At 38.0% G+C, this 23,886-nt stretch overlaps 1 protein-coding gene across 10 annotated transcripts in view; it reads right to left on the bottom strand.

Moving 5' to 3' along the window:
• Positions 1-23,886, bottom strand: part of kcnma1a (potassium large conductance calcium-activated channel, subfamily M, alpha member 1a) — a 312,165-nt gene that overhangs the window by 81,252 nt on the left and 207,027 nt on the right. For all 10 annotated transcript variants that reach the window (XM_051651297.1, XM_051651298.1, XM_051651289.1 and 7 more), the window contains exons 10-13: positions 23,441-23,551; positions 16,429-16,534; positions 16,083-16,165; positions 15,138-15,207 (exon numbers count right to left, since the gene is read on the bottom strand). In XM_051651297.1, the coding sequence (XP_051507257.1) occupies positions 15,138-15,207; positions 16,083-16,165; positions 16,429-16,534; positions 23,441-23,551 (370 nt within the window). The remainder of the gene's footprint in view (positions 1-15,137; positions 15,208-16,082; positions 16,166-16,428; positions 16,535-23,440; positions 23,552-23,886) is intronic.

The raw sequence follows: 23,886 nt of genomic DNA, 5'->3' as shown, positions 1-23,886 counted from the left end.
TTTTTTGTTTCTTTTTGTGCTGGTTCCGCCAAGTGGCTGAAGTTTTTTAGTGTAATAGCACTCCTTCGGGACAGTGTTGTGGATGAATCTGCACGTTCTTTGTGCTTATGCTTCCTATTGGTTGGAGTATGTTTTGTGGAGTATTTCTTACAGGACATTGGAGTGATTGGTTAATTTATTGCATTCATGAAACAGTCTAATGGGCCGGCTTACTGAACATTCGTTTGACTGTCCGAGGAATCTGAACAGTCTTTTTTTTGTTCTTTTTTTTTGTGTGCTGGTTGGCTGGAGTTTGTTTTGTGGAGGAATACACCTTCGGGACAGTTATGTGGATGAATCTACACATTCTTTGTGTTTATTCTACCTATTGGCTGGAGTTTTGTTTTATAGATTATCTTTTTGTTGTGTAACTCTGTCTCACAAAATTTGTATAGAAACACCGGACTTGAGCAATCCGATGGCAAAGTTGCCGCGGGGGCTCTCACTGGCGTACATGGACTGTTTGAGTTTAGAGGGAAGGACGCCAGTTGGCGCTGTCGTGCGTGGGGTTAATGCTCACATTTTTCTTTTTTCTGTTTGTTTGGTTCGGGGGGAAGTTTGGGGTTTGATTGTTGCACTAATGTTGGAATGTGGTCTTTATCATTTTATTTTTTACACAATCTATTTTTTCTAATATGTCAAATATCAAATGTTAAAATGAGTGGACTGTCTCTCTACACGTGGAACGTGAATGGGTTGGGGTACCCCATGAAAAGAAGGAAGGTTATTTCTCTTCTTAAACATAAGAAATATGATATAGTGTTTCTTCAAGAATCGCATCTTTCCCCACAGGAAGCTGAAAAATTTGAGAAGATATGGGGTAGACATGTTTTATTTAGTGCTGGCTCAAGTGAGAGCAGGGGAGTCATTATATTGATAAGTAAGCATCTACAATTCAAATGTCTCAAACAGCTTTTAAAGATAAATTAGGAAGAGTCATTATTGTTTTAACAGAAGTTCAGGGGCATAGTTTGATTTTGGATAATATTTACGCACCTAATGCTCATGATCAGGGCTTTTTTATAGATCTTGAAGGGATGTTGCAAGCTGCTGGCACCCCTCATGGTATAACATTGGGTGGATACTTTAATCTATTGATGGACTTAGTCCTTGATCATACTGAAGCAAAAGTGTGTAAGCCCCCTAGAGCAACATTGACATTTGGATGTGTAAAAATATTTTATATTGAAAAATACAGATATTTGGAGACTTTTGAACCCATCTGGTAGGGACTATAAATTGTTTTTATCAGTCCATAAGATTTATTCTAGAATAGATTTTTTTTATCATATATCTAAATTCCTTATTTCATCTGTTGTGGATTGCTCAATTGGAAACATCTTAGTCTCGGATCACACCCTGGTGAGTTTAGAGGTGTTGACACATACAGAGAAAAAGAAATCATATATTGTTGGCACTTTAATGTATCCCTTTTGAAAAATCCTGAATTCCAACAAATGTTAAAGGCTGAAATCAGTGTTTATATGGAGACCAACTGGTCCTCAGTATCCTCTGTGGGTGTGGCTTGGGAGGCACTTAAGGCGGTTCTTAGGGGTTGGATCATACAGTATGCCGTATTCACCAAAAAATCCAAAGCACGAGAACTCGTGGAGTTGGAAGGGAATATTAAAAGTGCAGAGGCAGAGCTGAAGCACCGAATGTCGTCTGATGGCCTCAGAGAATTGACCCGACTGAAATACAGATACAATACTATTTTGTCGTGGAAGGTGGAGTTTTGGTTATTCAGGGCAAGACAGTCATACACTGAGTCAGGGGACAAAGCAGGAAAACTTTTGGCTAGATATATAAAGCAGAGAGAGTCTTTTTCTACCATTCCCTCTGTGAAATCTGCTGGTGGTGAAATATTTACCTCAGCCAATGATATTAATAATGCTTTTAAAGAATTCTATCTTGATCTCTATAGTTCCACGTCTTTGTCTACTGATGAAGATATTAGAAACTTTGTGGAACCATTAGAACTCCCTAAACTGATGACTGAGCAAAAAAAAAATTCTTGATTCTGAGATAAACTTGGAGGAGCTTGGCCAGGTAATTAAGGCATTGCCCTCCAGAACCAGATGGCTTTACTGCTGAAGTTTTTAGATCTTATGCTACAGAACTGGCTTCACTTTTGTTAAAAGTTTATATGGAACCATTAAAGAATGGAAAGCTTCCGTCAACCATGACACAAGCCGGATCAGTCTGATTCTTAAAAAGAACAAAGATCCAAGAAAGTGTAAGAGTTACCATCTAATTTCCCTGATCCAGCTAGCCGTAAAAATATTGTCAAAAGTTTTGGCTAACCGATTAAGTTATGACATCTCTTATACATATAGATCAGGTGGTGTTTATTCAGGGCCGTAGCTCTTCTGATAACATTAGGTGTTTCATCAGTATCATGTGGTCAGCAGCGAATGATCAGACTCAGGTCGCTGCCATCTCACTTGATGCAGAAAAGGCATCTGATATGGTAGAATGGGATTATCTTTCTTTTTTTCCCCCCAGTTTGGAATGCCCAATTCACAATGCACTTTAAGTCCTCATGGTGGTGTAGTGACTCGCCTCAATCCAGGTGGCGGAGGACAAATCTCAGCTGCCTCCACATCTGAGATCATCAATCCACGCAATTTATCACGTGGCTTGTTGAGCGCGTTACCGTGGAGACATAGCACGTGTGGAGGCCCACGCTATTCTCCGCGGCATCCATGCACAACTCACCACGCGCCCCACCGAGAGCAGCGAAAACCACAGTATAGCAACCACAAGGAGGTTATACCATGTGACTCTACCCTCCCTAGCAACTGGGCTAATTTTGGTTGCTTAGGAGACCTGGCTAGAGTCACTCAGCACGCCCTCGATTCGAACTCGTGACTCCAGGGGTGGTAGTCAGCGTCTTTACTCGTTGAGCTACCCAGGCTCCCTGGGATTATCTTTTTAAGATTTTGGAAATATACAGGTTCGGGAATACTCTTATTGGGTGGATTAAGTTACTTTATAGAAACCCGGTAGCGGCGCTACAAACAAATAGATTACTTTCAGATTATTTTACTCTGGACAGGGGCACCCAGCAGTGTTGCCCTCTTTCCTCATTATTGTTCTGTCTTGCCCTGGAACTATTAGCAGCCGCGATAAGAAGGGAAGACGATTTTCCAGGGGTGATGGCAGGAGGTATGGCGCATAAGCTTTTGCTTTACACGGATGATATTTAATTATTTGTCTCTGACCCCACTAGATCTATGCCTTGCCTCCAAAGAATTATTAATTCCTTTTCTAATTTCTCAGGATAAAGAATCAATTGGTCTAAATCCAAAGCTTTCGCTCTGACAGTGTACTGCCCAGAAACAGCTTTTCAGCCGGGCGCCTTCCAGTAGCCTAAACAGGGCATAAAGTATTTGGGCATTTTATTCCCAGCCTTTTTTATTGTGATTTAGATAGAGTTAATTTTGACCCCTTAATAAAAAGGTTTTTGAGCGATGTGGGCAGGTGGACTTCATTACTTTTATCTATGATTGGGAAGGTTAATGTTATTAAAATTAATTGTATTCCAAAATTCCACTACCTGCTATAATCTCTCCCTGTAGATGTCCCCCTCTCTTATTTCAAGCAATTTGATAGCATAGCAAAGTCCTTCATTTGGAACGGTAAGTGTCCCAGATTACATTTCAGTAAATTGCATAGTCCGATTGACAAAGGTGGGCTAGGCCTACCCAAGATTTTGTTTTATTATTATGCATTCGGTCTCAGACATTTGGCTCATTGGTCGCTTTCACCTGAGAGAGCCCCTCCCTGGTTTTGTAATGAATAGGAAGTTCTTGCCCCTATTTTGCCATTGCAAAGCCTTTCTATTAAACTAACCGGAGAAGTTAAGTTACACCCTGTTATCTCGCATTTGCACGTGGTATAGACAAAAGTGTTCAGAGTGTTTAATTCAGACATTTATTTAAATGTTGCCTCGAGCATATGGCTGAACCCAAAATTATGTATTAATAAGTCCCCTTTCTGCTGGTCAGAGTGGATTGTGAGGGAGGTTAATATGCTCTGTGACCTATATGAGAGTGGAGTGTTGAGATCATTTGAAAATATGGTTCAACATTTTAGGATTCCCAGATCTCAGTTCTTTAGGTATTTACAGCTGCGCCACCTGCTCTGTACTATTTTTGGGAGTAGCATACACCCCCCTAAAGCGGCAGATACTCTAGGAGTGGTGATAACTGCTTTTGGAAAAGTTCATGAGGCATCAGTGTATTACTCCATGCTAATTCAGAGTTTGGGGGATGGAGCTTTAACTTCTCTCAAGAGATTATGGGAGAAAGATTTAAACTTGGTTTTGGAGGAGGGAGTGTGGGCTAGGATTCTAAAAAAGGTCAAATCTACATCTAGAGATTTATTTTGATTCTATTGGACCCCCTCTAGATTGTATATGCTTGGTCTTAAAGACACACCCACCTACTGCTGATGCCAATCAAAAGACGGGGACACATCCCATGTTTTTTGGTGGTGTGTTAAGTTCCAAGAATTTTGGTTAAGGGTTCAGAGCTTTATGTGTGACATTTAGGACACAATTTTTATTTTGCCCCAGACTCTGTATCTTAGGCGATGGGGTGGTCATTAATTTAGGTGATAGACATTTAAAAAGTTGGGTCCTAGCCGGAGTTATGATCAGCAAACAGATCATTCTCAGGGGATGGGGGAAGTCGGCTGGAGCACCCTCATTTCAGGAGTGGTGCAAAGAGATGGGCGGGGTCGTGGCATTCGAGGAGGTAATTTATAGAAGGCTGGGAAAATGGGATCTGTTTAACAGGAAGTGGGGTAGATATTTGGCTTTTTGTAGGGTTCTCGGGCAGGGGCATTGTAGAGAGTTACGTAGTTTAAATGTGTATGTGCATTCTTATTGTTTTTTGAAAGTATACTTGTTTTATGTTTTTTTTTTTTTATGTTCTAGATATTTATGACCACTGCAGTATATGTTTGTGTTGGGTAGGGGGGTGGGGGGGATGTTAAGGGGGAGGGGCTTAATGTATATAATTTGATTCTGTATTTTATGTTATGTTTATTTATTTTATGTACAGAATCAATAAAAATTGTTAATAACAAAAAAAAGTGTCCGGTGAGTATGTGTGTGTATATATATATATAGATATATAGATATATACTGTATATATACTGTGAATATATATATATATATATATATATATATATATATATATATATATATATATATATGTATATATATACACACACACACACTGTATAAATATACTGTGGATATATATATATATATATATATATATATACACATACAAACATACATACATACACACACACACAGTTGTGCTCAAAAGTTTGCATACCCTGGCAGAAATTGTGAAATTTTGGCATTGATTTTGAAAATATGACTGATCATGCAAAAAAACGGTCTTTTATTTAAGGATAGTGAACATATGAAGCCATTTATCATCACATAGTTGTTTGGCTCCTTTTTAAATCATAATGATAACAGAAATCACCCAAATGGCCCTGATCAAAAGTTTACATACCCTTGAATATTTGGCCTTGTTACAGACACACAAGGTGACACACACAGGTTTAAATGGCAATTAAAGGTTAATTTCCCACACCTGTGGCTTTTTAAATTGCAATTAGTGCCTGTGTATAAATAGTCAATGAGTTTGTTAGCTCTCACGTGGATGCACTGAGCAGGCTAGATACTGAGCCATGGGGAGCAGAAAAGAACTGTCAAAAGACCTGCATAACAAGGTAATGGAACTTTATAAAGATGGAAAACTATATAAAAAGATATCCAAAGCCTTGAAAATGCCAGTCAGTACTGTTCAATCACTTATTAAGAAGTGGAAAATTCGGGGATCTCTTGATACCAAGCCAGGGTCAGGTAGACCAAGAAAGATTTCAGCCACAACTGCCAGAAGAACTGTTCGGGATACAAAGAAAAACCCACAGGTAACCTCAGGAGAAATACAGGCTGCTCTGGAAAAAGACGGTGTGGTTGTTTCAAGGACGATACTTGAACAAAAATGAGCTGCATGGTCGAGTTGCCAGAAAGAAGCCTTTACTTCACCAATGCCACAAAAAAGCCTGGTTACAATATGCCCGACAACACCTTGACATGCCTCACAGCTTCTGGCACACTGTAATTTGGAGTGAAGAGACCAAAATAGAGCTTTATGTTCACAACCATAAGCGCTATGTTTGGAGAGGGGTCAACAAGGCCTATAGTGAAAAGAATACCATCCCCACTGTGAAGCATGGTGGTGGCTCACTGATGTTTTGGGGGTGTGTGAGCTCTAAAGGCACGGGGAATCTTGTGAAAACTGATGGCAAGATGAATGCAGCATGTTATCAGAAAATACTGGCAGACAATTTGCATTGATCTGCATGATAGCTGCACACGTGACGCTCTTGGACTTTCCAGCACGACAATGACCCTAAGCACAAGGCCAAGTTGACCCTCCGATGGTTAGAGCAGAAAAAGGCGAAGGTTCTGGAGTGGCCATCACAGTCCCCTGACCTTAATACCATCGAGCCACTCTGGGGAGATCTCAAACGTGCGGTTCATGCAAGACGACCAAAGACTTTGCAAGACCTGGAGGCATTTTGCCAAGATGAATGGGCAGCTATACCACCTGCAAGAATTTGGGGCCTCATTGACAACTATTACAAAAGACTGCACACCGTCATTGATGCTAAAGGGGGCAATACACAGTAATAAGAACTAAGGGTATGCAGACTTTTGAACAAGGGTCATTTCATTTTTTTCTTTGTTGCCATGTTTTGTTTTAAGATTGTGCCATTCTGTTATAACCTACAGTTGAATATGAATCCCATAAGAAATAAAAGAAATGTGTTTTGCCTGCTCACTCATGTTTTCTTTAAAAATGGTACATATATTACCAATTCTCCAAGGGTATGCAAACTTTTGAGCACAACTGTATATATATATATATATATATAGCTTGAAGCCATCTTTATGCTAGTGTACTCCTAAAAGTTGACAAAGATTAATTTTAGCAGATATATGCATTTAAAATTGTTACAGTCTCTCTCTTCTGGGGAAAACATACCAAAAATATTAATGACTCATCTTACACCTCACAGATTTTTCTCCAATCAAATGCTCCTTCCACCTAATGCCACCTGTCTCTCCCCAGCAAGTAGCAAATCACGGCTGTGTGTGTGTGTGTGTGTGTGTGTGTGTGTGTGTGTGTGTGTGTTGTATCTGTATCTGTGTGTGTGTGTGTGTGTGTATGTATATATATATATATATATATATATATATATATATATATATATATATATATATATATATACATACACACACACACACAGTACTGTGCAAAAGTTTTAGGCACTTGGGAAAAATGTTGCATAGTGAGGATGTCTTCAAATATAATGCCATAAATAGTTTTCATTTAACAATTAACATCACACAAAGTCCAGTAAACATAAAAAAGCTAAATCAATATTTGGTGTGGCCACCTTTGCCTTTAAAACAGCCCCAATTCTCCTAGGTACACCTGGACACAGTTTTTATTGGTTGTTGGCAGATGGATGTACCAAGCTTCTTGGTGAATTCACCACAGTTCTTCAATCTTTTTAGGCTGTTTCAATTGCTTCTGTCTCTATATGTAATCACAGACTGAGATGATGTTCAGTGGGGGGCTCTGTGGGGGCAATGCCATCTCTTGCAGAGCACCTTGTTCTTCTATGCTAATCTTTTCTATTTGCAAAAGTAATGTTTGGGAGTCTAAAATGTATTTTCCCTATTGACACACTAAAACTGAAGATGTAAATAACTATCTTAAGACAAATGTTTTTGTGAAACATCTTAAGTGCCTAAAACTTTTGCACAGTACTGTGTATATATATATATATATATATATATATATATATATATACAGTTGAAGTCAGAAGTTTACATACACTAGGTTTTTTAACCACTCGACAGATTTCATATTAGCAAACTATAGGTTTGGCAAGTCATTTAGGACATCTACTTTGTGCATGACACGAGTAATTTTTTTCCACATTTAACAGATTGTTTCACTTCTAATTGACTATATCACAATTCCAGTGGGTCAGAAGTTTACATACACTAAGTTAACTGTGCCTTTATGGAGCTTGGAAAATTCCAGAAAATGATGTCAAGCCTTTAGACTATTAGTCAATTATCTTCTGTTAGGAGGTGTACTGAACTGGAGGTGTACCTGTGGATGTATTTTAAGGCCTACCTTCAAACTCAGTGCCTGGGAATGCCAAAATGTTGAACCAAATTTTCAAAAGGTCTCAATACTCCACTCTCATATAGGTCACCAAGTGTATTAACCCCCTTCACAATCCAATCTGACCAACAAAAAGGGTACTTATTAATACATAGTTTAGGGTTTAGACATATGCTTGAGGTTACGTTTAAATAAATATCAGAATTAAACACTCTGGACACTTTTGTCCATATCGAGTGCAAATGCAATATAACGGGGTGCGACTTAACCTCTCCAGCTAGTTTAATCGAAAGGCTTTGCAGTGGCGAGATAGGGGCAAGAACTTCCTTTTCAATACAAAACCAGGGAGGGGCTCTCTCAGGTAGAAGCGACCAATGAGCCAAATGTCTAAGACCGAATGCATAATAATAAAACAAAATCTTGGGTAGGCCTAACCCACCTTTGTCAATCGGCCTATGTAACTTATTGAAATGTAATCTGGGACACTTACCATTCCAAATGAAGGACTTCACTATGCTATCAAATTGCTTGAAATAAGAGAGGGGGACATCTACAGGGAGAGACTGTAGCGAGTAATTGAATTTTGGAATACAATTCATTTTAACAACATTAACCTACCCAATCATCGATAAGTGTAATGAAGCCCACCTGTCTACATCATTCGAAAACCTTTTTATTAAGGGATCAAAATTAACTCTGATTAAATCAGACAAATTTGTTGGGAATAAAATTTCCAAATACTTAATTCCGTTTGGGCCACTGGAAGGCCGTTACTGGACAGTACGCTGTCAAAGCCAAAGCTTCGGATTTAGACCAATTGACTTTGTATCCTGAGAATTTGGAAAAGGAGTTAATAATTCTGTGGAGGCAAGGCACAGATCTAGTAGAGTCGGAGACCAATAATAAAATATCATCTGCGTAAAGCAGAAGCTTATGCGCCACATGTAACGTCTGTGTAAGATCAGTGATGGCTAATTACACTTTGTTTGAAAAAAACCTTTTAGCCTTTTGACATTTGCATATAAATTACTGACCTGGTCTCCACGTTTACATTTATATGGGTGCTAAATTGCAGATGGTCTTTATCACTATCAAAAGGATGCTAAAACAGGTCTCCTCTGAAGTGTCTCCATCAAGCTTCAAACACATTCCACAGAGAGGAGGGTGACCCCCCCGTGCCAGGCACCAGAGCAGTTGTCTGTCTCCAGTAATTCCAAAACACGTCACACACACACCTAAAGACATTTTCTCTATTTTAGGCCATAGTAAGCAGTTATAAATGTATCTGCTATATGCATGTGTTGTATGTATATTCCCCTATCATATTAACTTAGTTAAAACCCTTTACTTGTATTAGTTAGACGTTAAATGCCTATATTCAAGTGTATGAGTGTTTCTCTGCTTTAATATCGTCTGGAGGTTACCTTCTTGGTATCAAAATGATCTTCCCTTTATTTCTCACACAATAATGTACACCATGTGATCGTGAAATGCATCGAACAATTCTTACTATGTTTTGAATTAAAAGCTGCACTAGCGGTCCAGATCAGCAATAAAATGCGAATGGGCCATAAACGGAGACAAAGGATGTTTCTCCTGCTCAAAATGCATGCCTCTAATTGGCCACTCCACCCACAAAATGGGTGCGGCAATGAACTATCAAAACTCCAGAGCACAAAGAAATCATCGCTCAAAACTTCTTCTTCTTGAGACCAACCCACTCCAAAACTCTCTCTTGAGTTTAACCTTCTGGCAGTGTTTACCTTCAAGTAACTTTGTGGATTTCCTGTGGACTTCTTCAACTCACTCCTAAAGAAATCATCGAGAACCTCGTCTACCGCATCAAGACTCTTATTCAGCAACAAACCAATGCAAGTAACCATTTACAACTGATCAAATGCGCGTTTAAGTTTGAACCCCTTTTAAGGTGAATTGTGCCTCTGATGATTCTCATTTAGGTTGTGGTTAACTGACGTGAAATATTGCCATTCTGTGCTCTTCTCTCTCTCTTTTCCTTACTTTCCTTCATTCTATATATGTATGTTTGCTTAGTTTGTTTGTATGTTAGTTATAGTTTCATTTATTAAATCCCTTATATTCACAATTGATTGTCTCTGTGTTCCGCTCACAATTCAAAGTCACTGAATGTTGCTCCTTGCTACATGCTAAACTACTGCTAGCACTGTATAAGTAGGAAGACTATTGTTCCTTGGCCAGGAAAGTAATTTTCCTAGAATTGATAAATAATTATATTGTCTGCTCGCTGGACGGACGGATCAAGTAATTGTAATATCGATTCTGCTACAGTTAATTCTAAGATCTAATCTAAATATTTATTATTGATTATAACCAGTTATAATTAATTATAAATAATTCCCTTTTAAGCTAATTCGCTACACACACCTCCCGCCACCACCCCTGGAAAATCATCCTCCTTTTTTATAGCGGCTGCTAATGGTTCCAGGACAAGACAGAACAATAATGGGGACCTACAGACCTACAGTTACAGGACTCTGCCGGGTGCCCCTATCCAGAGTAAAATAATCTGAAATTAACCCGTTTGTTTGTACCGCTGCTACAGGGTGTCTATAAAGTAACTTAATCTAACCAATAAATGTACTCCCGAACCCATATATTTCCAAAATCTTAAAAAGATAATCCCATTCTACCACATCAAACCCCTTTTTGGTGTCAAGTGAAATGGCAGCAACCGGAGATTGATCATTTGCTAATGACCACATGATATTGATGAGACGCCTAATATTATCAGAAGAGCTACGGCCTCGAATAAACCCCACCTGATCTATATGTATAAGTGATATCATAACTTTACTTAATTGATTAGCCAGAATTTTTGACAAAATTTTTACATCTAAGTGGATCAGGAAAATTGGGTGGTAACTTTTACACTCGCTTGGATCTTTGTCCTTTTTAAGAATCAGACTGATCCGGGCTTGCATCATGGTTGGAAGAAGCTTTCCATTCTTTAATGATTCCATTCTAACAAAAGTAAAGCCAGTTCTGTAGCATAAGATCTGAAAAACTCTTTGCCTGAAGGTAAGGCCTTAATTACCTCCTCAATCTCCTCTAAGGTTATCTCAGAATCAAGAGAATTGTATTGCTCAGTCGTCAGTTTAGGAAGATCTAATGGTTCCACAAAGTTCCTAATATCTTCATCAGTAGATGGAGACGTGGAACTATAGAGATCAAAGTAGAATTCTTTAAAAGCATTATTAATATCAATGGTTGAGGTAAATATTTCACCACCAGCAGATTTCACAGAGGGAATGGTAGAAAAAGACTCTCTGCTTTATATATCTAGCCAAAAGTTTTCCTGCTTTGTCCCCTGACTAAATGTATGACTGTCTTGCCCTGAATAACCAAAACTCCACCTTCCACGACAAAATAGTATTATATCTATATTTCAATCGGGTCAATTCTCTGAGGCTGTCAGATGACATACGGTGCTTCAGCTCTGCCTCAGTACTTTTAATATTTCCTTCCAACTCCACAAGTTCTTGTGCTTTGGATTTTTTGGTGAAAGAGGCATACTGTATGTTCCGACCCCTAAGAACCGCCTTAAGTGCCTCCCAAGCCAAGCCCACAGAGGATACTGAGGACCAGTTGATTTCCATATAAACATTGATTTCAGCCTTTAACATTTGTTGGAAATCAGGATTTTGCAAAAGGGACACATTAAAGTGCCAACTATATGATTTCTTTTTCTCCGTATTTGGCAACACCTCTAAACTCACCAGGGCGTGATCCGAGACTAAGTTGTTTCCAATTGAGCAATCCACAACAGATGAAATAAGGGACTTAGATATATATATATATATATATATATATATATATATATATATATATATATATATATATAAAATCTATTCTAGAATAAATCTTATGGACTGATGAAAAAAAATTATAGTCCCTACCAGATGGGTTCAAAAGTCTCCAAAAATATCTGTAAGACCAAGATTTTTTACACATCCTGTGAAGCATCAATGTTGCTCTAGGGGGCTTGCACACTTTTGCTTCACTATGATCAAGGACTGAGTCCATCAAAAGATTAAAGTCTCCTCCCAACATAATATCATGAGGGGTACCAGCGGCTTGCAACATCCCTTCAAGATCTATAAAAAAGCCCTGATCATCAATGTTAGGTGCGTAAAAATTAGCCAAAATCAACCTTTGCCCCTGAATTTCTGCTAAAATAATAATGACTCTTCCTAATTTATCTTTAAAAGCTGTTTGAGACATTTGAATTGTAGATGCTTACTTATCAATGTAATGACTTCCCTGCTCTTACTTGAGCCAACACTAAAGAAAACATGTCCACCCCATATCTTCCCAGATTTTTCAGCTTCCTGCGGGGAAAGATGCATTTCTTGAAGAAACACAATATCATATTTCTTACGTTTAAGAAAAGAAATAACCTTCCTTCTTTTTATGGGGTGCCCCAACCCATTCACATTCCATGTGGAGAGAGACAATCCACTCTTATTAACATTTGACATTTTGACATATTAGAAACAATAAATTGTGTGTCAAAAACAAGATTATAAAGACCACATTCCAACATTAGTGCAACAATCAAACCCCGAACTTCCCCCCAAACCAAACAAACAGAAAAAAGAAAAACGTGCGCATTAACCCCACGCACGACAGCGCGCGTCTTACCTCTAAACTCCCATTTAGAGCCCCCGTGACAACTTTGCCAACGGATTGCTCAAGTCCGGTGTTTCTATAAAAATTTTGTGAGACAGAATAACATAACAGAAGAAAATCTATAAAACAAACTCCGGCCAATAGTTAGAATAAACACAAAGAACGTGTAGATTCATCCACATACTGTCCCAAAGGTGTGTTCCTCCCCAAAACAAGCTCCACACAAAAAACAAATAAAAAAACTAATAAATAAAAACATTAAAAAAAAAAAGAAAATAAACAAAAAACATTCAGTTTCCTCGGGCAGTCAAACGAATGTTCAGTGAGCTGGCTGTTTCATAAGTGCAGCAGATGACCTAATCCTTCCAATGTCCTGCAAAAAAATATTCCACAAAACAAACTCCATCCAATAGGAGGCATAAGCACAATGAACGAGCAGATTCATCCACAACTATCACGAAGGAGTGTTATTCCACAAAACGAACTCCAGCCCCTAGGCAGAACCATCACCAAAAGAAACAAAAAAGGCACCCAGCTTCCTCGGACAGTCAAGTGAATGTTCAATGAGTCAGGCTCACTTGGGAGCAACGGAAGAATCACACCATGGCTGACTCATTCCAATGACTTTATGAAGGACAATGCTTGCTGAGGACATGTAAATACTTTTCGGCCATCCTTAGTATCTATTCTCAGTTTGGCCGGAAACATCAGTGCAAAAGCGATCTTCCATTGATGTAAGAGGTTCTTGCATTCCTTGATTCGATCACGTTTCTCTCTTGTCGAGTTCACAAAGTCTGGGAACAAGAAAATGTTGTGGTTCTTCCAAGAAAGCCTTCCTTTACTCATCACGAAATCTTTATAAGATGATCTCAGAAATTTGGCCAAATCAGCGGTTCTCCGAACCGGGACTCTTTGAGTTCGCTCGATTTCCAGCTTATGGCCTGTTATGTCGAGTAGACTCGGGAAGAGCTCATCTAGGAATTTCACCATATCTCTGCCTTCTTCGTTCTCAGGAATTCCAACAATTCGGACGTTGTTTTGCCGATTATGATTCTCAAGGTCTTCCAACTTTTCCCAGACACACTGCAAATCTGCCTTGGTCACTAGCGGGTTAGCAGCTAATTCCCTCTCCGATGACTCCAAATAATCGATCTGTTTCTTGACGTCCCCAATTCTTGTAACCAACTCAGAGAATATTGTCTCGATCGCCGTATTACAGCAAGATCCTCCAAGTCCGCTATGACCTTCGCCAGCATCACTAACATGCTCGACAGCTGACGCTGAATTTCTCCTGCTGCACCATCCAAATTTAGTCCCTGGTCTGCAGCCCTGTCAGGGGTATCAGCTTGAGCACATAAGTGTCTTTTAATGTCTCCAGAGCCCGAGGATTTTGAATTCTTTGACATATTGTCTTCATAGAACAGTTATGAAACAGAGTGTATCGAATCTCATCGGTTTATGACGCAAATAGTAATTAAACTAGCAAAGTGCGCAGAGCTCGCCGTTCACACGTCTGACACTCGCATGGTGCCAAGTGACTCCCGACATTTCACATTCTTAAAATAAAGTAGTGATCCTAACTGACCTAAGACAGGGAATGTTTTCTACGATTAAATGTCAGGAATTGTGAAAAACTAAGTTTAAATGTATTTGGCTAAGGTGTATGTAAACTTTTGACTTCAACTATATATATATATACAGTACATACATCTTGTTAGATTATATAAATTTGCCAAATCTCATAACAGTTGCATGACACTATTTCATCTCATTGCGAACACAGAATTTATCTGTGTAGTGAGTTCTCTGACAGCCCTATAAAACAGTTGTCTGCAGTCAACATTCATTTGCTCTCAAGAGAACTATCCCAAGAACAAAACACATCCATCACGTCATTGAGGAAAACATCCATCTCCTACTTCCAGCTTACCCTGATGAATAAAAAGCACTGTACAAGTTGCTGTAATCAAGAATAGGTGCTGAAGAAAATCATGTTGTAATATGTATTTGATACTTTAAGACTTTGTAAGATTCTTATTGACATGGAGAGCAGAATTTGAGGGCTTGTTCTAGTATGAAAATACTGACTGTAACATTTCGTCTTCATGTCCAATTTTATAGCCCCTTTATATATTACATCTATTCTTTCTGTCGATTTGATATGACACATCATCAGAAAAATGCACCTCCTACCTTGTTGTGGTACTGCAACATCTGAGTTATTATTCTGATCTTTGGATGGTAGTTCTTGATAGATATTACTCTGTAATTCAAAAGAAGCACATTAATAATCAAGCATAAATAATTTTACAGGCATTTTGAGTCAACATTTGCATTCCATTTACTTCCATAAAGCAAAATATTTCTGAGTGAAACAGAATATTCAAGAAACTAAGTAGAAACTTGATTTTATGCATCAGGATTGATTAGATCGTGAAAAGTGGGTATTCACACTACTGATGAATCATGTACAATAACACCAGGAATGTTTTAATTTTGACTACATGTTGAGTGTTGACTTCAATTTACCATATTCAATTTCACAGATGAATCTATGTTATGTTGTGGAATGCTGTAACTTGGAGCATTCCTTATTAAATTCATTATGCAACACTCTCTGGTATTGTAAGAGAGGTGTAGAATTTATTTCCATATTAAGCTGCTGTATAACAAATTAGTTGCTAAGAAAATGGTTCAATAGAGCACTCAGACACTTGCCTAAATTAATATTTCACTTTTCATACAAGCTGGACTGGGTGCAATTTTGTGCGCTACACATGGCTAAAGAACATGAAACAAGGAAGTGAAATATGTCTGCTCTCACTTCACACACTCTTTCAGGGCAATATTAGCTGACTCCCTTCCAGAGGAAATTCCAATGGGGTTTTTCATCTGTGTCCAGGTATAACATGTCTGAATGTGAGTATTGAGCTGACCTGAGATGCTGAGTATCTCATTCACACCTTCCTCTCACAGCAGAGAAGGGTGAAAGCTTTCAAAACATTTATTTTACTGAATAATGTCTCTAGTGAGTGTATGACTCTGCTCACAAATCTCAAAATAAGATGTCTGTTCTTTGAAAAATCAGGCACAAATGTGGAAACAGTTGATAGCAAACAGTAGTGTCACACAACTGACCTCATAATATTGGAGGCATCTTCAGCATCAGGGTCTGCACAATATTTGTTTGCAAGAATCAAGCAGGCGTCCGCTGACTCTATCTGTCAAGTTGTGGGGGGTGGGGGGGGGGGGGTTATTTAGTGTTCACTCTCAACAAAAATCAAAACAGTACAACTCTAAAAGCATGCTGCATTATTACTACATTATTACTACAATTCTGTACCTGAAATGGACAAATGAAATAATTTTGCTTGTCTTTGGAAATTCTGTATGATTATGTTCAACATGCTTATTAAACTATCATAGCAAACTGAGAGAAAATGCTCATTCTGCGATCTACATTTCTGTTGATGTAAACTGTTACCTTCACTCTTGCTAGATCATGTGGGTTGAGGACTGATCCTTGATAGAATTCCACCTGAGTGAAGTGACGTTTGAACAAGGCTTCCAGCTCAAGATTAGGGGAAATACTGGAGCATGCAGGGGAAAAGACAAAAACAGAAACAATTATACATAAGTTTGTTATAAATAATGTGTTGTAAAGGTACAGATAGACGGTAAAGCTCAGTGATTTTGATAATTTTATAAACTTAAAGGTGAAGTGTGTAATTTCTGCACCACTAGCACCACCAAAAAGAATTCCAAATTAAGGGACTGTTAAACAGATAATCCTGCCCCAAACTCAGGGCCGTTTCTAGCTACAAGCGGTATTAGGGCCCCCGAGCCACCAAGGGGTCCCGCAAACAAGGTCGTTTGTATACTGTATATATATATATATATATATATATATATATATATATATATATATATATATATATATATATATATACATACATACATACATACATACATATATATATATACACACACACACACACAGTGTATATAAATTGATCAGCCACAACATTAAAACCAATGACAGGTGAAGTAAATAACATAGATTAACTCATTACAATGGCACCTGTCAAGGGGTGGGATATATCCGGCAGCAAGTGAACAGTCAGTTCTTGAATTTCATGTGTTGGAAGCAGGAACAATTTTCAAGCGTAAGGATCTGAGTGACTTTGACAAGGGCCAAATTGTGATGGCTAGACGACTGGGTCAGGTCATCTCCAAAACTGCAAGTCTTGTGGGGTTTTCCCAGTATGCAGTGGTTAGTACCTACCAAAAGTGGTCCAAGGAAGGACAGCCTGTGAACCAGCAACAGGGTCAAGGGTGCCAAAAGGCTCACTGATGCGCGTGGGGAGTGAAGGCAAGCCCATCTGGTCCGATCCCACAAAAGAGCTACTGTAGCACAAATTGCTTAAAAACTCAATGCTGGCCATGATATAAAGGTGTCAGAGCACACAGTGCATCGCAGCTTGCTGCGTATGGGGCTGCCTAGCCGCACACCAGTCAGAGTGCCCATGCTGACCCCTGTCCACCACCGAAAGCGCCTACAGTGGGCACATGATCATCAGAACTGGACCATGGAGCAATGGAAGAAGATGGCCAGGTCTGATGAATCACATTTTCTTTTAGATCATGTGGACGGCCGGATGCGTGTGCATTATTTACCTGGTGAAGAGACCACGCAGCCATCATACCGCTCAGGAAGTAGATGCATTCTGTCTCCAAGAGATGAACGCAGTTTGGTGTGAAAAGTGCAAATCAATCCCAGAACAACAGCAAAGGGCCTTGTGAAGATGCTGGAGGAAACAGGTAGACAAGTATCTATATCCAAAGTAAAACGAGTCCTATATCGACATAACCTGAAAGGCGCTCAGCAAGGAGGAAGCCACTGCTCCAAAACCACCACCAAAAAAAAAAAAAGCCAGACCTCAGTTTGCAAGTGCACATGGGGACAAAGTTCTTACTTTTTGGAGAAATGTCCTCTGGTCTGATGAAACAAAAATGTTTGGTGGAAAAAGGGTGAGTCTTGCAAGCCGAAGAACACCAACCATGAAGCATGAGGCTGGCAGCATCATGTTGTGGGGGTGCTTTGCTGCAGGAGGGACTGGTGCACTTCACAAAATAGATGGCATCATGAGGAAGGAAAATTATGTGGATATATTGAAGCAACATCTCAAGACATCAGCCAGGAAGTTAAAGCTCGGTCGCAAATGGGTCTTCCAAATGGACAATGACCCCAGCATACCACCAAAGTTGTGGCAAAATGGCTTAAGGACAACAAAGTCAAGATACTGGAGTGCCATCACAAAGCCCTGTCCTCAATCTGACAGAAAATTTGTGGGCAGAACTGGAGCGTGTGCAAGCAAGGAGGCCTACAAACCTGAATCAGTTATACCAGTTCTGTCTGGAGGAATGGGCCAGAATTCCAGAAACTTATTGTGAGAAGATTGTGGAAGGCACCCCAAAATGTTTGACCCAAGTTAAACAATATAAAGGCAATGCTACCAAATATTAACAAAGTGTATTTAAACTTCTGACCCACTGGGAATGTGATGAAAGAAATAAAAGCTGAAATAAATAATTCGCTCTACTATTATTCTGACATTTCACATTCTTAAAATAAAGTAGTGATACCAACTGACATAAGCCAGAATATGTTTTCTATGATTAAATGTCAGGAATTGTGAAAAACTGAGTCTAAATGTATTTGGATAAGGTGTATGTAAACTTCTGACTTCAACTGTATATATACACACTACCGTTCAAAAGTTTAGGGTCACTTACTCATTCTTTATTTATTTTTTATTTATTTATTTCATATTTTTGAATAATAGTAGTCATCACAACTATGGAATAATAGAAATGGAAATATGGGAATTATGTTGTGACTAAAAAAATCCAAAATAAATAATTTTGATGATGTTATATTTTATCATCTTCAAAGTGGCCACACTTTGCCTAGATTTTGCAGAAATTTACTCTTGGCATTTTCTAAACCAACTTCTTGAGGTATCACCCTGGGATGCTTTTTAAACAGTATTGAAGGAGTTCCCATCTATGTGCTGGGCACTTATTGGCTGCTTTTCTTAATTATTCGGTCCAAGTCATCCATTTCAAAAAACGTTTTTTTTGTTTTTAAATTTAAATTTTTTTTTTATTAAATAAATGAATATGTTGACACAATTATATTTTTGTCTACAAAACTAATTTCAAACATTTAAGCATAAGCCTTCAGATCAAAAGTTTTTTTAAGATCATGAGAAACATTTCAGGCAAGTGACCCCAAACTTTTGAACGGTATATATATATATATATATATATATATATATATATATATATATATATATATATATATATATATATATATATATTTAATTTGTAAATATTTAAAGATAACTATTTATAATTATTTCATCACTGAATATTTAATTACTGTTATATGAGGGCTTTTTCAGCAAATATTTATATACATGATTAATTGAGATTAATTCTGATTAATTAATCGGGACACCATGTAATTAATTTGATTAAAAGTTTTAATCAATTGACAGCCCTAATAATATATATACATAAATACATACACACACACACAGATGAGCCAAATCATAATGACCACCTGCCTAATATGCTGTTGGTCCTCCAAGTGCTGCCAAAACAGCGCCGACCCGCAGAGGCATGTACTCTATAAGACCCCTAATGGTGTCCTGTGGTATCTGGCACCAAGACATTAGCAGCAGATCCTTCAATTCCTGTAAGTTGCGAGGTGGAGCTACTGAGAAAGGGACTTGTTGGTCCAGTACATCCCACAGATGCTCAATCGGATTGAGATCTGGGGAATTTGAAGGTCAGGTAACACCTTGAACTCACCATTCTTGATCAATGTGTGCAGTGTGGCAGGGTGCATTATCCTGCTGAAAGAGTCCACTGCCATCAGGGAATACCAATGCCATGAAGAGGTGTACCTGGTCTGCAACAATGTTTAGGTAGGAGGCACGTGTCAAACTGATGTCTACATAAATGGCTGGACCCAGGGTTTCCTAGCAGCAGAATATTGCCCAGCGCGTCACACTCCTTCAATCGGCTTGTCGTCTTCCTACAGTGCATCTTGTGCCATCACTTCCCCAGGTAAACAGCTCACTCTTACATGGCTGTCCACTTGATATAAAAGAAAATGGGACTCATTGGACCAGAAAACCTTCTTCCACTGCTCCAAGGTCCAGTTCCAATGCTCGCGTGCCTATTGAAGGTGCTTTCAATGGTAGACAGGAGTCATCATGGGCACCCAACACCCTGTCGCCGGATTGTGGTTTGTCCCTCCTCTAACCACTCTCAGTAGGTACTCACCACTGCTGACCGGGAGCACCCCAAAAGCCTTGCTATTTCAGAGATGCACTGACCCAGTCATCTGGCCATAACAATTTGGCCATTGTCAAAGTCGCTCAAGTCTTTACTTCTGCCCATTTCTCCTGCATTCAACATGTTGACTACGAGAACTAATTGTAGTGCCATAGGTAATCACAGCAGTGCTGATTTAGAGCCATACAGCAAGATCACGAGTGTGATATTGCTTAAATATACGTATATATACACTGGCGACCAAAAGTTTGGAATAATGTACAAATTTTGCTGTTTCGGAAGGAAATTGGTACTTTAATTCACCAAAGTGGCATTCAACTGATCACAAAGTATAGTCAGGACATTACTGATGTAAACAACAGCACCATCACTATTTGAAAAAGTCATTTTTGATCAAACCTAGACAGGCCCCATTTCCAGCAGCCATCACTCCAACACCTTATCCTTGAGTAATCATGCTAAATTGCTAATTTAGTACTAGAAAGTCACTATATCATTATATCAAACACAGTTGAAAGCTATTTGGTTCATTAAATGAAGCTTAACATTGTCTTTGTGTTTGTTTTTGAGTTGCCACAGTATCCAATATACAGGCATGTCTTAAGGTCAATATTAGGTCAAAAATGACAAAAAAGAAACAGCTTTCTCTAGAAACTCATCAGTCAACCATTGTTTTGAGGAATGAAGGCTATACAATGCTTGAAATTGCCAAAAAAAGATTTCTTACAAAGGTGTACACTACAGTCTTCAAAGACAAAGGACAACTGGCTCTAACAAGGACAGAAGGAGATGTGGAAGGCCAGATGTACAACTAAACAAGAAGATAAGTACATCAGAGTCTCTAGTTTGAGAAATAGACGCCTCACATGTCCTCAGCTGACAGCTTCATTGAATTCTACCCGCTCAACACCAGTTTCATGTACAACAGTAAACAGAAGACTCAGGGGTGCAGGCCTTATGGGACGAATTGCAAAGAAAAAGCCACTTTTGAAACAGAAAAACAAAAAGAAAAGGTTAGAGTGGGCAAAGAAACATACATTGGACAACAGATATTTGGAAAAGAGTGTTATGGATCTTAACCCCATTGAGATTTTGTGGAATCAGCTAGACTGTAAGGTGCGTGAGAAGACAGCCATATCTATGGCAAGTGATACAGGAAGTGTGGGGTGAAATGTCTCCTGAGTATCTAGACAAATTGACAGCCAGAATGCCAAGGATCTGCAAAGCTGTCATTACTGTACGTGGATCATTTTTTGATGAGAACTCTTTGAAGTAGTTTAAGAAGTTGTAATAGTAATTTTTCCCGTTATTAATGTCCTGACTTTACATTATGATCAGTTGAATGCCACTTTGGTGAATAAAAGTACCAATTTCTTTCCATAAGAGCAAAATCTGTATATTATTCCAAACTTTTGGCCGCCAGTGTGTATATATATATATATATATATATATATATATATATATATATATATATATATATATATGGGGGGCCTCCAAGTAGGATTTTGCTTAGGGCCTACATACTGTATGCTCCGAAATGGCCCTGCCCAAACTCACACCATTGATTGAGCCAATGTTGTTACATTGGTCTTTTACAAATAAGGTTGTCCAAGATGATAAAAATTTGAAATATTTAAAAAATATAGTTTAAATAGATAAATTGTAGAAATGTAATCTTTGTGCCCGTGTTGGTTTCATAAATTAAAAAAAGCATTTATAGCATTAAAAAAAAAAAAAAGACTTGTTAAAAAGATCTTAAGTGGTATAACCTCACATCAAGTACTGTAACAGCTATTGAAATACATTCTTTGCACCTTGAATATACATGAATGTATACAGTATAAGTGTGTTAATAAAAAAAAATACAAAAATTATTAACACTTTTCAAACATATTTTTTAAGGTAAAGAAAAAAATTATTTACAAATATTACACAAATAATTATTTTACAAATGTCATGATTTTTTGAGTCACAAATATCAAGGAGTTTGCCATGGGTTATTCAATTTGGCCAGAACAAACTGTACCTTGGCATAAAAATGTCAAAATATATGATTTATAAAAAATACAGTGGAAAAACTCATGAGGGTCTAAAGGGGTTTTATGTGTTTTTTTGTTTTTGTTTTTGTCACATGACAACAAATTAGCTGCATGTTGGTTACAATGTCTGATTTTGATTTGGTGGACAAAAGATTTTCACCTTTTTCACAGCTTTGTTTTTTTTTTTAAGAAACCATAATAAATTATTATTCCAAACTTCTTATAGCAGCATTTCTTTTTTCAAGAATTGTATCTTTTATTTTATATTCATCTCCTGACTGTTACACCACATTTTTTTTTTTTACTTTAAACTTTAATTTTTACTGGCCATTCTCCTCTGACCTCTAACAAGCCGTTTTCGTCCACAGAACTGACGCTAACTGGATATTTTTTGTTTTTCGCACCATTCTCTTTATACTCTAGAGTCTAGAGACTGTTGTGTGTTAAAATCCCAGGAGATCAGCAGTTACAGAAATACTCAAACCAGCCCGTCTGGCACCAACAATCATGCCACAGTAAAAAAATAAATTGTTTTTTTTCAAATTTTTTCCCCATTCTGATGGTTGATGTTAACATTAACTGTAACTCCTGACCCGTATCTGCATGATCGTATGCATTGCATGATTAGCTGATTAGATAATCGCATAAATTAGTAAATGTACAGGTGTACCTTGTTAAATGGTCGATGAGTGTGTATATATATATACAGTAAACACACATATATATGAATTTAAAACATGTTTATCTTAGTAGAAGTGTATTAAAATATATATTTTCTTTGTGTAAACTGCATTTTTAATGTGTTTTTGAATTTAAAAAAAAAAAAAAGCATCACATCATTGACCCACACTCCAGTCAGGCCGCACAAATGAACAGGTGGCAATTTAGAAATTACAAAATTCACCTTTAACACACACCACATTTGTATTAGCGTAAAACAATAATTAAAAGCACATTGATACTGATACCGGCAACTACATTTGATCTAGTATTTTTTTTTTAAATAAAGCACAGGCTATTAAACTATTTAAATTGAAGAAAAGTTTCTATAAAGTCCTTCAAATTTATGCCAAAGAGAGTTGTACTTACTTATGAAGAAAAACTATTTCTACATTGACATCATCCCTGTCCTTGTGTAGGAAGTCTTTAAGGAAGTTGGAAACACTTTCGAGCGTGATATGACCACAGACCACAATGTGCCTGTAAAATGGGAAAATTCAGCTGAAGAGCGCAACACAAAGCAAAACAAAAATCTGGCATACCCTAAAAAAGACCATACATAATAACCAAAAATGTCTTGAAAACATTTTATGTCATGGCTTTAAATATTCACTCCCCTTTTAGTCATAACAGCACATGCTGTTTAACCTCATATTTATAAACATGTTCTGAAAAAGCCCTAAACACTAAATTCAATGCTTTAAACTTTTTTAGGACAAACAAAATGTAATCTTACATTTTAATGTTGGATTGTCAAATTTTCTTAAGCAATAAGTCTCTGTAGCCAAACCACCCCTGTGCTAGAATGTTGACAT

Source organism: Myxocyprinus asiaticus, chromosome 23, assembly GCF_019703515.2.
Source record: "Myxocyprinus asiaticus isolate MX2 ecotype Aquarium Trade chromosome 23, UBuf_Myxa_2, whole genome shotgun sequence".
In the NCBI taxonomy this organism is placed as follows: domain Eukaryota; kingdom Metazoa; phylum Chordata; class Actinopteri; order Cypriniformes; family Catostomidae; genus Myxocyprinus; species Myxocyprinus asiaticus.
Note: the sequence above shows the minus strand (reverse complement) of the source record. Positions and strands in the feature narration are given on the sequence as shown.